Source organism: Pediculus humanus, genomic scaffold (assembly GCF_000006295.1).
Source record: "Pediculus humanus corporis 1103172108248 genomic scaffold, whole genome shotgun sequence".
NCBI lineage: Eukaryota > Metazoa > Arthropoda > Insecta > Psocodea > Pediculidae > Pediculus > Pediculus humanus.
In genome coordinates, this window is record NW_002987817.1 from 156,033 (window position 1) to 168,660 (window position 12,628).

Below are 12,628 nucleotides of genomic sequence, written 5' to 3' on the forward strand. Positions count from 1 at the left end.
GGAGGAACTTTGAACTTGTGAATCATTCCGTAACGATTAAGGAGATCGTATCCAATGTATTTAACAGGTTGACCATCAGCAGCTTCATCCAATGCAAATACGTCAAACGACCAATCGTCCAAAGTCTAAACCAATTTATTTATTTATTTTTTTTTTTATATAATTAAAAGGGAAAAAAAACAAATTAGATTGTCATCGTTGTTCGCCATGATTGCCAGATAAGAACATAATAATTAGTTTTTACGGGGGAAAAAGGAAAAACGTTTGATTTACCTTTAAAACTTTAACAACTTCTGGTGGAAAATGCATCATGCTTGAAGATGTGACTCTTCTATAAATCCTATCAACGAATATGCCAGCTCTTATGGCATGTGCCACGGAACGAAATTTTGGTTTTTCATCAGCTTTTCTTCTCGTTGTAGCCAATTGTCTTGTAAACGTTGACGTGAGCCATTCACGAACTTCTGGAGGGACGGCATCAGGTTGTACCTCGGATAATTCGTCATCTTCATCAGCAAGACGCCTGTAACGTCCCACGATCAACCGTTAAATTATGGCCATTAAGTTATACAATTTTACAATCAAAACAGATATTTCATTTTACAAAATAATAATAATAATAATAATAATAATAATAATAATAATAATAATAATAATAATAAATAAATATGTAAATATTCGTATAGCGTTTCATTACATGATTTTATCTAGTTTTTTTTTTTTTTTCACTCCAATTACATCACGTAATAAACTCTTATTGAAATTATATAATTCTTTAAAAGAAAAGGTTTTAATTTAGTCACTTGGTAAATGACAAACGAAATTATTAATAAATAAATAAATACTTACGATCAACGTATTTGACATGTTAAAGTCCACGAAACGAGAGTGAGAGAGAGAGAGAGAGAAAAAAGCGAATACTTACAACGATAAAAATATTTTAACGTTTTTCAAGTAATACCAACCCCGGAAAAAAAAAAAAAAATTTGAATTCTCTACCACACCTCTCATTGTCAAAAAATTTAATTAAAATTTAAACAACTTTTAATTAAGTAATTTAAATTTGTTTTTGATTTTTTTCTTTTTATTAATTTTATATTAAAGTTAATTTTTTGTTTTTACTTTTTTAAAAAGTAAAACAAACAAGATAAAAAGTCTTCTATTGGGTCAAATTAAAATTCGTTTAAATAAATAAATACATACATAATAATAATGATATTTTACTGTTATTTATTTATTTCTATTTATTTTCGTATCATTTTGTATTTATTTAAGTTTAATGTATAAAAAACGAAAAATAACGGTTAATGATGAAAAAAATGTCGTTATAAAATTTTTTTTTTTGCCCACCTGTAAAAGCAGAAGACATTTTTCTGAGCAGCAAAATGTCGTTAAGTGGAAATACGGTAAATATAAAAATTTATTAACGGTTATAAAAATTATTATTTCGACCTTTTTTTTTTTAAAAAATGGAGAAGGTATTAAAAAAAAAAATTAATGTAATAATGATGATAAAATTATATGTAGGTGAGTCTTTTTTGTCTATATATAGTAATAAACCGACATGAAACGTTTTTTTTTTTTTTTTTTGTCAATGCGTCACATTACAAAGATATTAAATTACTCTTTTGACTTTTTCTTTTCTTTTTCTGTTTTTTTAAGATTTTTTTTTTTTAAATGCGTAACGCGTTTATTATTTTTCACATACGCAGAAATTCTTGACGGTTAAATAAAAATTTATAAATACTTACTTACAACGCTAGTCGCGATTTAAAATTTCTTTTGTACCCTTTCCTTTTTCTTCTTTATGTTAAAATCGCCATTTTGAAAAATTTGTATGTCAAGCAAAAAAAATTCTCATTTTGATATGAAGCAATGAAAGCTTTTATCTCTAAGAAAGCTCTTTTGGAATAAGGTAACATGCTTAACATAACATAAAAGCTTTTTTGTTTTTTACTGTTGTGTGTCTGTGTGTTTGTACAAGTTAGTCGTATTAGTTTTATTCAGGGAAAATAAGGGGGGGGGTATGGAAAAATGGCCGTGTGGTAGTATTATAATAATGTACGTGTCGGATATAATATACTTTATACCCTAACATTATTGAAATTAAGATTGACCTGGCCCATATTGGGGTCCGAAGGCGTCGACGATGGTGAACCAGGACGCCTCGGGGCCCAGCGGTTGTAGTCCTTCGATCTCCGTTGCTACGATTATGATGATCATCGCTTCTCTCCCTGAGGGATAACGATATCAACCCATTTCCCATTTCTCTCCTTACTATTCGAGATGGCAATCGAGCATTTATATCATGGATTCCGCTCAATTTGCCAACTCGAACAATGCAGGGAAAATTAAAAAAAGCAACAGCATTTGAACAATAAATCGAAATTCGATTAGTTTGGTGAAAAAAAGATTTTATACAAAAAAAAAGAAAAATTTTAAAAAAAAGGAAAACCCCCGTAAAAAAAATAAAAACTTTTTTTCAAATGAAACAAACCACTTCTTGAAATTTTCAATAATCCTTTTTTTTTTTTTTTTTGGTTTTTATATTATTTAAAAATTATCAAAGAAACAATTTTTACTTTTTTATATAAAATAAAACTTTTTAATGTCGGTTATATCCCCCACCCCACCCCGATCCCAACCCTTCAACCCCCCAAGCCTCGTCCTTTAACAAAAAAAAAAAAAATTTTCTTCTTCTTAATCAGATTTAACTTGAAAATTTAAAAAAAATTATTTTATTAAGACGAAGCCAAAAATAATGATAATAATAATAATAATAATAAATGACGTCACATTTTACAAAAAAAAAAAAAAATTTATTAAAAATTTATTAATCGTTAAGAGAGATTAAAAATCTTTTTTAATAATAATAATAATATTTGTTTCAAACGTGAAAAATTTTCAAAATTTTCCTACTTCAAAACTATCGATCGAAACCTTAATAATAATAATAATAATATAAATAACCGTTTGATTATTTTTTTTTTCTTTTCTATTTTTCTATAAACATCTTCTCATATTAAAATATTCTTTCACCTAAAGGTAATCTCGTAAATTTTCAAAAATTAATTATTAACTTTTACAAGTGTAGAGAGTAATAAATTTCAATATGGCCGACAGGTTAATGTAATATTTAAAAAAAAAAACAAAAAACGGAAGAAATATTTTTATTTTGACTTCTTCCTTCGGGGGGTTTATCAAAGATTTCTGATTAAAAAAATTTTTTTAAATAATGTGACGTTCGCGATTCGAATTGTTTCTTTGTTTAACTTATAACTTTAATAATAATAATAATAATATCGTCATCGTTCATTAAAAATCGCGCTAAAAAAGAAGTGAAAAAAAAAAGTTTTTAACGGGGATCTTTCCGTGTTGTAAACCCCCCACCCACCACCGGTCGTAACGACAACAACCAACAACAACAACGCCAAAAAACAAATTAATGTTTTAGAAATTTACAGGAACAAAAAAAAAAAAAAAAAAAATAAATTTTTTATAATTCCTTTCATTAAATACTAGAAAACCCGCCATTTTAACCGGAAAAAACAAAAAAACAAAAAACTCAACGAAAAATAAAGCGAAGCGTAAAAAATGGAAATTATTGAACCAATGAAAAAATAATGAGAATTTAAAAAAAAACCTTTTTCGATTTTTATCCCTACCCCCGTTCCCTGTTCTCCCCCTCCTTGCCCCTAGCCCTCACACCTCTCACTCCCCTCACAAACAAATAATACAAACTAAAGAGATTATGAGTAACCGTTGGGAGCGGGGGGTGGGCGGAAGAAAAACCTGAAAGGGATTCCTGGAGAATTGTATTTATTCCCTTTGTTATTCTCATCCTGTCACTTTTATCCCGGAATTCTTCCTTCTTTCCTCCCCTAATTAATTAACATATTTATTATCTTTACTCTTATCATTTACATAAGTTAAACATTAATTTTCTTCTTATCATTCATTTTTAAACGTCTTAAATCGAAGTAATCGAAATTTTTTTTCCATATATCGAAATAAAATATAATAATAATAATAATAATAGAAATTTTCCGAGGTTAGAACACGATTAGAGATTGACAATCGATTGATAAGAACACATTAATGATAATAATACTATCCTCTTTCAACATTTTTCAACCCCTTACATTATTATAATTATTATTATTGTCGTCGTTATCAATACTGTTTTTTTTTAAGGGGGAGTAAGAGAGAGAGAGAGAGAGTTAGGGGGCGAAGGGGAGGGGATGTTAAAAAGCGAAAAATTGCAGCGATTATAATAATAAAAGCCTAAATATTAATTATTATTATTATTTATAAAAAAAATTGTTAATTGTTTCGCTTTCAACAAAAAAAAAATTACGTTATTTTTAATTAGCTTACTCGTTAATTAATTAATTAATTAATAATAATAAAAAACTTTTTTTTTAGTTTTAAATTCGATTATTTCGATGATTAAAAAAAAAAAAAAATTTTTTTTTTAAATAATTTAAATAATAATAATAATAATGACTTACTTTGTTTCGTCGATGTAAACGGCTTCCAATACTTTTGCGGCATAATTAATATTTTTTTTTAATATTTCTTCGGGTATTTCTCCTCTTTCGAGCAAATGTAAAAGACATCTTAGTCTGAAATCACAAAAAAAATTTATTATTATTATCATTCATTCATTCATTCATTCATTCATTCATTTAATAAAAAAAAAAAATTTGATACATTTACGAAGATAAAACCATTAAATTATAATAATTATTATTAATTTTTATCGTTTAATTATAAATAAATAAAAAATGGCAGCGGTGGCGATGGCGGGGGTGGGGAGGGGAGGGGAAGGGGAATAACAGGTGTTTTTTAAAATCATTCAATAATTTCAATTTCCTCTTTTTAAACAAAAAAAAAATTTTTTTGTCTTAATAATGTAATAACGAGTGTAAAACTAAAATTAAATTAAAAGTACAAATCAGGGCCAAGACAATTAATTTCCATTTAAATGTAATTGAAAAAAGAAAAACTTAATGAACAACGACGACGACGATGATGATAATAATGATAATAGTGGAACAATAAAAAATCATGCAAAATAAAATTTCCCATAAGAGAGAAAGAGAGAGAGAAAAGTGGTTTTAAACTAATTAAAAAGGGTCAAATAAATAAAAAGAAATTAAATGACATTTACCGATCGTTTCCTTTTTTCCTTTTTTTTTGTTAAACTCATTTGATGAAAACGTGATTATATTATTATTATTATTTATTTATTTCCGGTTTTTAGAGAAAATTAAATTGAAGGGAATTCTTTGGGGGGAAAAGAAGTCTTGAAATCGATCCGATTATAATTAAATAATAGTTTTCCATCACATACAAAAAATTGACTATCATATCCAAACACATTCGCCTTCTTCTTCTTTCAATAAAATAAATTATTATTATTATAAATGATAAATTTACCTTAGTGCCGCTTTGTCGCAAGCATCAGGTGTGTCAACGGGTGGTAATTTTTCTGACGTTAAATCAACAGAGCTTAAATTATCATCGTCTCCTGTTGGAGAACTTAAAGATGAATCCGCGCTGCTGCTGCGGTTTGTTGATGATTTTTTAGTGCTACTTCTTCTTACGATAGTCAAAGATCCGGCTTCTATAAGAAAAAAAACAAAAGAAAATTTATTTAAATTTTTCACTCACTCCTTATTACAAACGATCGCTCCGAATCGCCATGATGATGATAATAATAATAATAACAATAATACCACCGTACATATATATTTTTTAATTTACCTTTTACCAATTACCATTTTAGTTTTTTTTTTTTTAAAAATGAGTTTGCGTTTTGCATACGATAATAAATAATTTTCAATTTAATTTTAATGAGTTAGCATAATAATAATAATAATAATAATAATTGAGTTTTGGTTTTAGTTACGGTTAAAGGCATTATTTATAAAGTGACGTGCCAACAAAAGCATGCGCCTAAGTGGTGCTCAAAAAGGAAAAAAAAAGATGCGTAAGGTGATGATGATGTTGATGATGATGATGATGTTAGGATGAGGGTGTGTGTGTGTGTGCGTGTGCGTGTGCATACAAATAAATGATAAAATGGACCACATTTAACGAACTTACTGGCACATTTACCGTTGCGGCCCGGCGAATCGCCGCAGCGATCCAAATTATCCTCGTCTCGAGTCACTTTACTGTCTGGGGGACTCGCAACTGTAAAAATTTAAATCATCCATGTTAGCCTATTAATTATTATAAAAAAAAAAAAAAATTAAGTAGAAATTCGAGAATGAATTATTTTAAATAAACGTCGATTCTTCCACATGATAATAATAATAATAATGATAAAAATAAAAACCGAGCACTGGAAATCATTAAAAAAATTTTTTAAATTTAATCCCTGGAGTTTTGCGTGATTAATTATTCGTTTTTTTTTTTTTTTTTTTTTTTTGCAGGAAGTTGTGTGTGTGTCGGTGTGTGGCACTGTTAAGAACATTGTAAAAAAAAAAAAAAAATGGCCGAAACGCAGGTAAAATATTAAATATTAAGTTTTGAAGAATTCCAGGTCAAAGTCACGTGGGTTGGGCCTTAAAGACAAAAAAAAAAAATTCTTATTTCTATTTATTTAGCCTTTTTTCCCGTTTCAATTCACGTTTCTTAATTTTTCTATTATATTCATTTGTTTAAAAAAGGAAAAACGCGGCGTAAATATTAAACAAACAAACAAACAAACAACCAATCAAAAAAAAAAGGAAAAAAATACGCAAGCGTGAAAAAATTTAAAACAAAAAAAAAAATTTTTTCCCTGTCGCGCAAACTCTAAAAAAAAAAATGTAATTTTCACTTTATTAACTTTTTTTTTTTATATTACATTTAATAACAATAAAACAAACAAACAAACAAACAACAACAACAAAAAAATCAAAAACATTTAAATACGTTTAATAAATGAAAAACAAAAAAAAAAATTTTTTTTTTAAATTCTACAGAATAAAAATCAGGTCGCACACACAGTTTTTTTTTTTATAGAAAATTTCCCACCCCCTCTCCCCGTTTTTTCTTCTCCCCACCTACGATTCCACCCACTCCCTAAGGAGAAGGAGGGGTGGGGGAGGAAAACCTTTCACCCATTTTAAATACCAATTTTTTTTTTTTTTTTTTTTCGGTTCAACTCATTCGACATTTATAAAAACAAAACAAAACCGCAAACTGAAAACTTTTTCGAATTTTGTCATATAAACAAAAAACAAATTATTATTATTATTATTATTATTATTATTATTATTATTATTATTATTATTATTATTATTATTATTATTATTATTATTGTTTTTTCGGTTGGTAACCTTTATTAAATTAATTTTTTTTATATTTTTTTTATAATCCTTTATACGACACTGATTTTTTAAAAAAAAAAAAAAAAAAAAGGAATTTCAATCCTTTCTTTAAAAAGTCTATTAAAAATGAGCTGAACATAAAAAAAAAATTTTTAAGTGTTGTTGTTGTTGTTTGGTTAAAAAAAAAAAATCTTTTCATTGGTTGTTTTTGTTGTTGTTGTTGTTAAATCTTTTTTATAATTTTCCCTTTTTTTTTTTTCATTAAATTTTCGATTAAATTTTAATGATCCCGTAAAAAAAAAAAAAAAAAAAAAATTGTTCAATTTTTGATGCTAAACATAAAAAAAAAAAAATCGTAATAATAATAATAATAATGATAATAATAATAATAATGATAATAATAATAATAATAAGATTTGAGTTCTTTAAAAGGTTTTTTTTTTTTTTAAAAGCATTTTTAGACGGCGGAAAATATAATTTAAATATTTTGTTAAAAAAAAAATAAAAAAGAAAACGTATAAAATTGTTTAAATAAATAAATAAATAATGCATTTTATATAAATAATCCGTAAAAATTCCTTTTTTTTTCCTTTTTTTCCTTTTTTCCTTTTTCCTTTTTTTTTTTAACTGTAAAGAAAAAAATACGAAAAATTCTTTATGGAAAATCGTTTCGTTTCGTTTTTTCTTCTTTTTTTTCCCCCTTAAATTGATATTCATTCGTTCATTCATTCAGTCATTCATTCATTCATTCATTCATTCGGTAAACAAAAAACAAATTAATAAAATTAATTTACTAATAATTTTTAAAATAAAAATGGAAAAAAAATGATTTCCATTTAATTATAATTAAAGAAAAAAAAAATTATTCGCTTTTGTTTTAAATGATTTTTTTTTGTTGCTGTCGTTGTTATTATTATTATTATTATTATTATTATTATTATTATCATCATCATCATTATCATCATCATTAGGATTTTGAAATTAATATAAATGGGGAGAAAAAGGTGTGAGAATGAAGAATTTTTTTTTTTATCGTTAATAATTAATTTTTTTTAACGACGATGAAAATAATCTTGTAGATGTTGAAAATTTTGTTTAAAAAAAAAAAAAAAAGCAAGATGGCGGATTAAAATTTAGGTCAAAATTTTTTTTATTTTATTTTTTATTAAATAATTAACGCAAAATATATTAATTATTATTATTATCATTGTATTTTAAACGAAGAAAAAAAATTAATAAAAAAAAAATACGATGGAAAAAGAAAATCTTATTAAAAAATAAAATCGATACAATCGAATGTATCTAAATGTAAATAACAATTTACACTCATAAGGTAACTATAAAATAATAATAATAATTATAATATTAATAATGATGATGATGATGATGATGATTTTTTTATAAAAAAAAAATTTATTATCAAACGAACGATGATAAGACACATTTAATTTTGTTTTTTATTCAAATGTAAAAAAATATCACATGGGAATGAAACGAGTCGTAGGCGTTCGAGCAAACACAACAACAGCCTTTTGTTTGTTTGTTTGTTTGTTGTCGAAAAAAAAAGAAGTCAAGGAAATCATCAACTTTTAAATTTTTTTAAACCTTTCCTCGCGTTACGTTAAAACAAAAAAAATTTCATATTAAAAAAAAAAAAAATTGTTATTAATGTTAATAATAAAAAATTTATTTATTTATTTATTAACGATTAAAAAAAAATTTATTAATAATAAATAAATAAATAAATAAATAAAAGAGTAAAAAAAAAAAAAAAAAACAAAATTGAATTTTAAATTAATCAAAAAATAAAAAAAATGAAAAAAATTGAGAGAAAAAAAAGATTTTTTATTTTAAAACCTTTTTAAATCAATCGATAATTTATTATTATTATTATTATTACTGTGTTTAATAAATGTTTTCCTTTTTTCCTTTTTTTCTTCCTTCCTTCCTTTTTTTTATAATCATTGTTTTTTTTTAAATTTATGGATAGGTTCATTAAATGAAAATCTCAAACTTAATTACCTTCGTCCCTTAATTTAAATAGGATAAAACAGGGAAAAATGAGAAGGAGAGGTTGGAAAACCTTTCGTGTAAAATTAATGGAAAATTATTTTTTCCTTCTCTCTCTTTCCCTCTCTCTCTCTCTTTCTCTCTCATCATTTTTTATTAAATTCTGTCATCCATCATCATAATCGTAATTATTTCGTATGTTGTTTTCTATTTTTCTTTCGTTTAGTTTTTAAAAATTAAATCTTTAGTTTCCCCCTGCCTCCCCCACCTCCCTCTCCACCTTCCTCCCCCGATTAAAATCGATCGAATTTTTTAATATTATTAATATTCATTTTTTTTATTCCGTCCACGGCTTTGAGGGTCCCGTCAAAGGTCTTAAAATTAAAATTAAAAAAAAAAAATTTGTTGCTGCTGTTGCTGTTGTTGCTGTTGTTTGTTTACGTTACATCAGAAAAGTTTAATTAACGTTTTTTTTTTTTTTTCGGTATTGGTTTCGACTAATAAAACTTTTCATATTTTGTTCCGTGACAGTCGTACGAGATGAAATGCGTTTTGTTTTTAATAATAATAATAATAAAGTTTTTTGTTTTTGGTTTTTTTTTTTTAATGAAAGAAAATTCTACCACTTTCGTTTCTTTTCCATTTTCCATTTTTTTTTTTTTTTGTAATATTTTAATATAAGATGAAAATAATTTTAAATGTCAAATCGTATAATAATACAACGAAGAGAGGGGTGGGTGGGAGAGGGGGGGGAAATTTTGTTTTTTTTAATATACAAGCGAATTCCGTTACGTCATCGACAGCCATTGAAAAAATTTCACGTCATTCATATTAACAACAATAATGTGAAACGTTAAAAAAAAAAAAAAAGATTCAATAAAAGTAAAAGTTATTGAAATTTTTTTTTTCTATAGAAAAAGATGTAGAATAAATCGATAATAATAATAATAACAATATATTTTATAGTGAAATATATATACATAGATTAATAACTTATAAGATTGATAAAATAAATAAATAAATTATGTATTTATGTACGTACTCGTGCGTGTGAATTTAAAATTTTATTTTTTTCCCGAACTGAGTTATGGATTTTTATGTAGGGAGAATGGGGAGATGAGGTGGGAAACGAGGGGAAGAGGGGTGCAGGAGGGGGGAAAAGGAAAAACAAAAATTTTATGAAAAGGTCGATTAAAAAACCAAATTTCAAAACGAGAGTTGAGTCAAAAAAAAAAAATTATTATTTTTTTTTTTTTTTAAAAAAAAAGGACAATTAAAAAACTAGTTTCCTTTGAACCGAATAAAAATATCCCAAAGGAAAAAATTATAATAATAATGATAATGATAAAAATTAAAAAAGTTTTGATTTTTTTTTTTGACACGAAGTTTATTTTATTTAAGAATTAATTAAAAAATTTCTTAAGAGAAAGAAAAATTTTCTTTTCTTTTTTTTTTTTGTAATTAAAAAAATTAATAAATTATTTATTTATTTATTTATTCAATAATAATAATGATGATTATTATTCGTATTGTTGTCGTCATTATTTAAAACTTGATGTTTCGTACGATTCAAAAAAAAAAAAAGAATATGTTTGATAAGTGATAAGATGTGTTGATGATTAATATATAATTCTATTGGGAATAACGTTAGTCGTTAATCATTTTGTTATTATCATTAATATAACGAAGTTTTCATTGGACGATATCAATGAAAAAAAAAATCGATTTTCCGAAAAAACAAAAATGGCGAATCAACAATTTTTTTTTTCACAAATTCGTAAAGAACAAAATCAAACAATGAAATTAAAATTTTTATTTGCTTTTAATTAAAAAAAAAGAAAAATTTGAGATCATTAGAGTAATCGTGTGATGCCATTTTTAATTTTTTAATAAATTTTTTAAATATGCGAAAAACAAAAATGTCAGCAACCGTTAAATTAAAAAAATAAATAAATATACGTGCGTGAGTGAGTGCGTGAGTGCGTGCGTGAGGGCGTGCGTACGCGTGCTCGTTCGAAAAATATTTATTTATATATAAATGAAAATAATTTCACGGTGAATTTTGCATAATGTAGAAACGTTTAATTATGCAAAACGGCCCGTTTTTCCCTCTCCTCCCCTCCCCTTCCCTTCCTACGGCCCCCACCGAAAACAAAAAATTAAACGATATGAAAAAGAGAAAAAAAAGTTATTTAATCAACCGTTAAAAAAAAAATTCCTTGTAAAAGATTACAAACGAGATGGAATTGTAAGTAAAAACTGTACAAACAGAAACGAAATAAAACAAACAACAAACACACACACACAAGGGATCAACATGTGCCAAATTTAAAATCTTATCGGTTTCTAAATTATGTAATGAGGAATAATAATAATAATAATAATTTTATGCGTTTTAATCAAACAAACAAACCAAGAAAAAAAAAAGAAATGTAAATTTATTAAACTCGATCACAATTGTTCGTTTGTTTGTTTGTTTGTTTGCTTGTTTTTTTTATCATGCAGTTGTGTGTATGTTTCAAACCTTAAAACCTGCTTGACTTACGTAAATTTTTATTTAGATTGTCGTCGTCGGAATAAACTAAAAAAAAAAAAAAAAAATGTATTTTGTTTTAAATCGCTTCATACAAACAAAAACTTTTTTTTTGTTCAGTTTTACGATAATTACCCCAAGAAGAAGAAAAAGAAAAAGAAGAAGAAAAAAAAATACAATTTTGCTTGGAAAAGAAATCGTAAACCGAGTAATAAAACAGTTGAAAAGATAATAAATTACTGACAGATGAAGGAAGAAAGGTGGAAAGGTTGTAAAAAAAAAAAAAGGAAAACGGGTAAAGGAAAAAGGAAAGAAAAGGGAAAAAAACTGGAAAAGGAAAGAAAAAGGAAAAAAACTGGAAAAGGAAAAAAATTTAAATTCTTGTGAAGATGGAAAAAAAAAATTTTTTTTCGTTTTTTCCCAACGATTTTCCACTTATAAAATACAACAATTATTATTATTATTATTAGGAAAATTTTATAAAAATGTTCGATGAGGAAGATAACGAATGGTTCGATTGAAAAGGTAAAACAAAAAAAAAAAAAAACAATTTCGTCACCGGAAGCAATTTTCAACAACATTAAATTTCAAAAAGCATTCATTAGCCAATGGAAATTTTTAGGAAGTTGATATGAAAAAAAAAAAAACAATAACAAACAACAAACGTCAACAAACAAACAAAAAGAAAAAAAGAAAAATTTATTATCGAAATTGGTTTCGGTAGAAAAATTGTGTTGTTTACATTGTAATTAAATTATCT

The 12,628-nt window shown here is 25.4% G+C and overlaps 1 protein-coding gene across 1 annotated transcript in view; it reads right to left on the minus strand.

Annotated features, from left to right (window-relative positions):
* Window positions 1-6,313, minus strand: part of Phum_PHUM464080 (calcium/calmodulin-dependent 3,5-cyclic nucleotide phosphodiesterase, putative) — a gene marked incomplete at both ends in the record, with an annotated part of 7,687 nt that extends 1,374 nt beyond the window's left edge. The window contains 6 exons of the mRNA XM_002430104.1: window positions 16-125; window positions 274-523; window positions 4,512-4,625; window positions 5,443-5,629; window positions 6,112-6,201; window positions 6,298-6,313. Coding sequence (XP_002430149.1) covers window positions 16-125; window positions 274-523; window positions 4,512-4,625; window positions 5,443-5,629; window positions 6,112-6,201; window positions 6,298-6,313 — 767 coding nt within the window. The remainder of the gene's footprint in view (window positions 1-15; window positions 126-273; window positions 524-4,511; window positions 4,626-5,442; window positions 5,630-6,111; window positions 6,202-6,297) is intronic.
* Window positions 6,314-12,628: the final 6,315 nt, after the last annotated feature.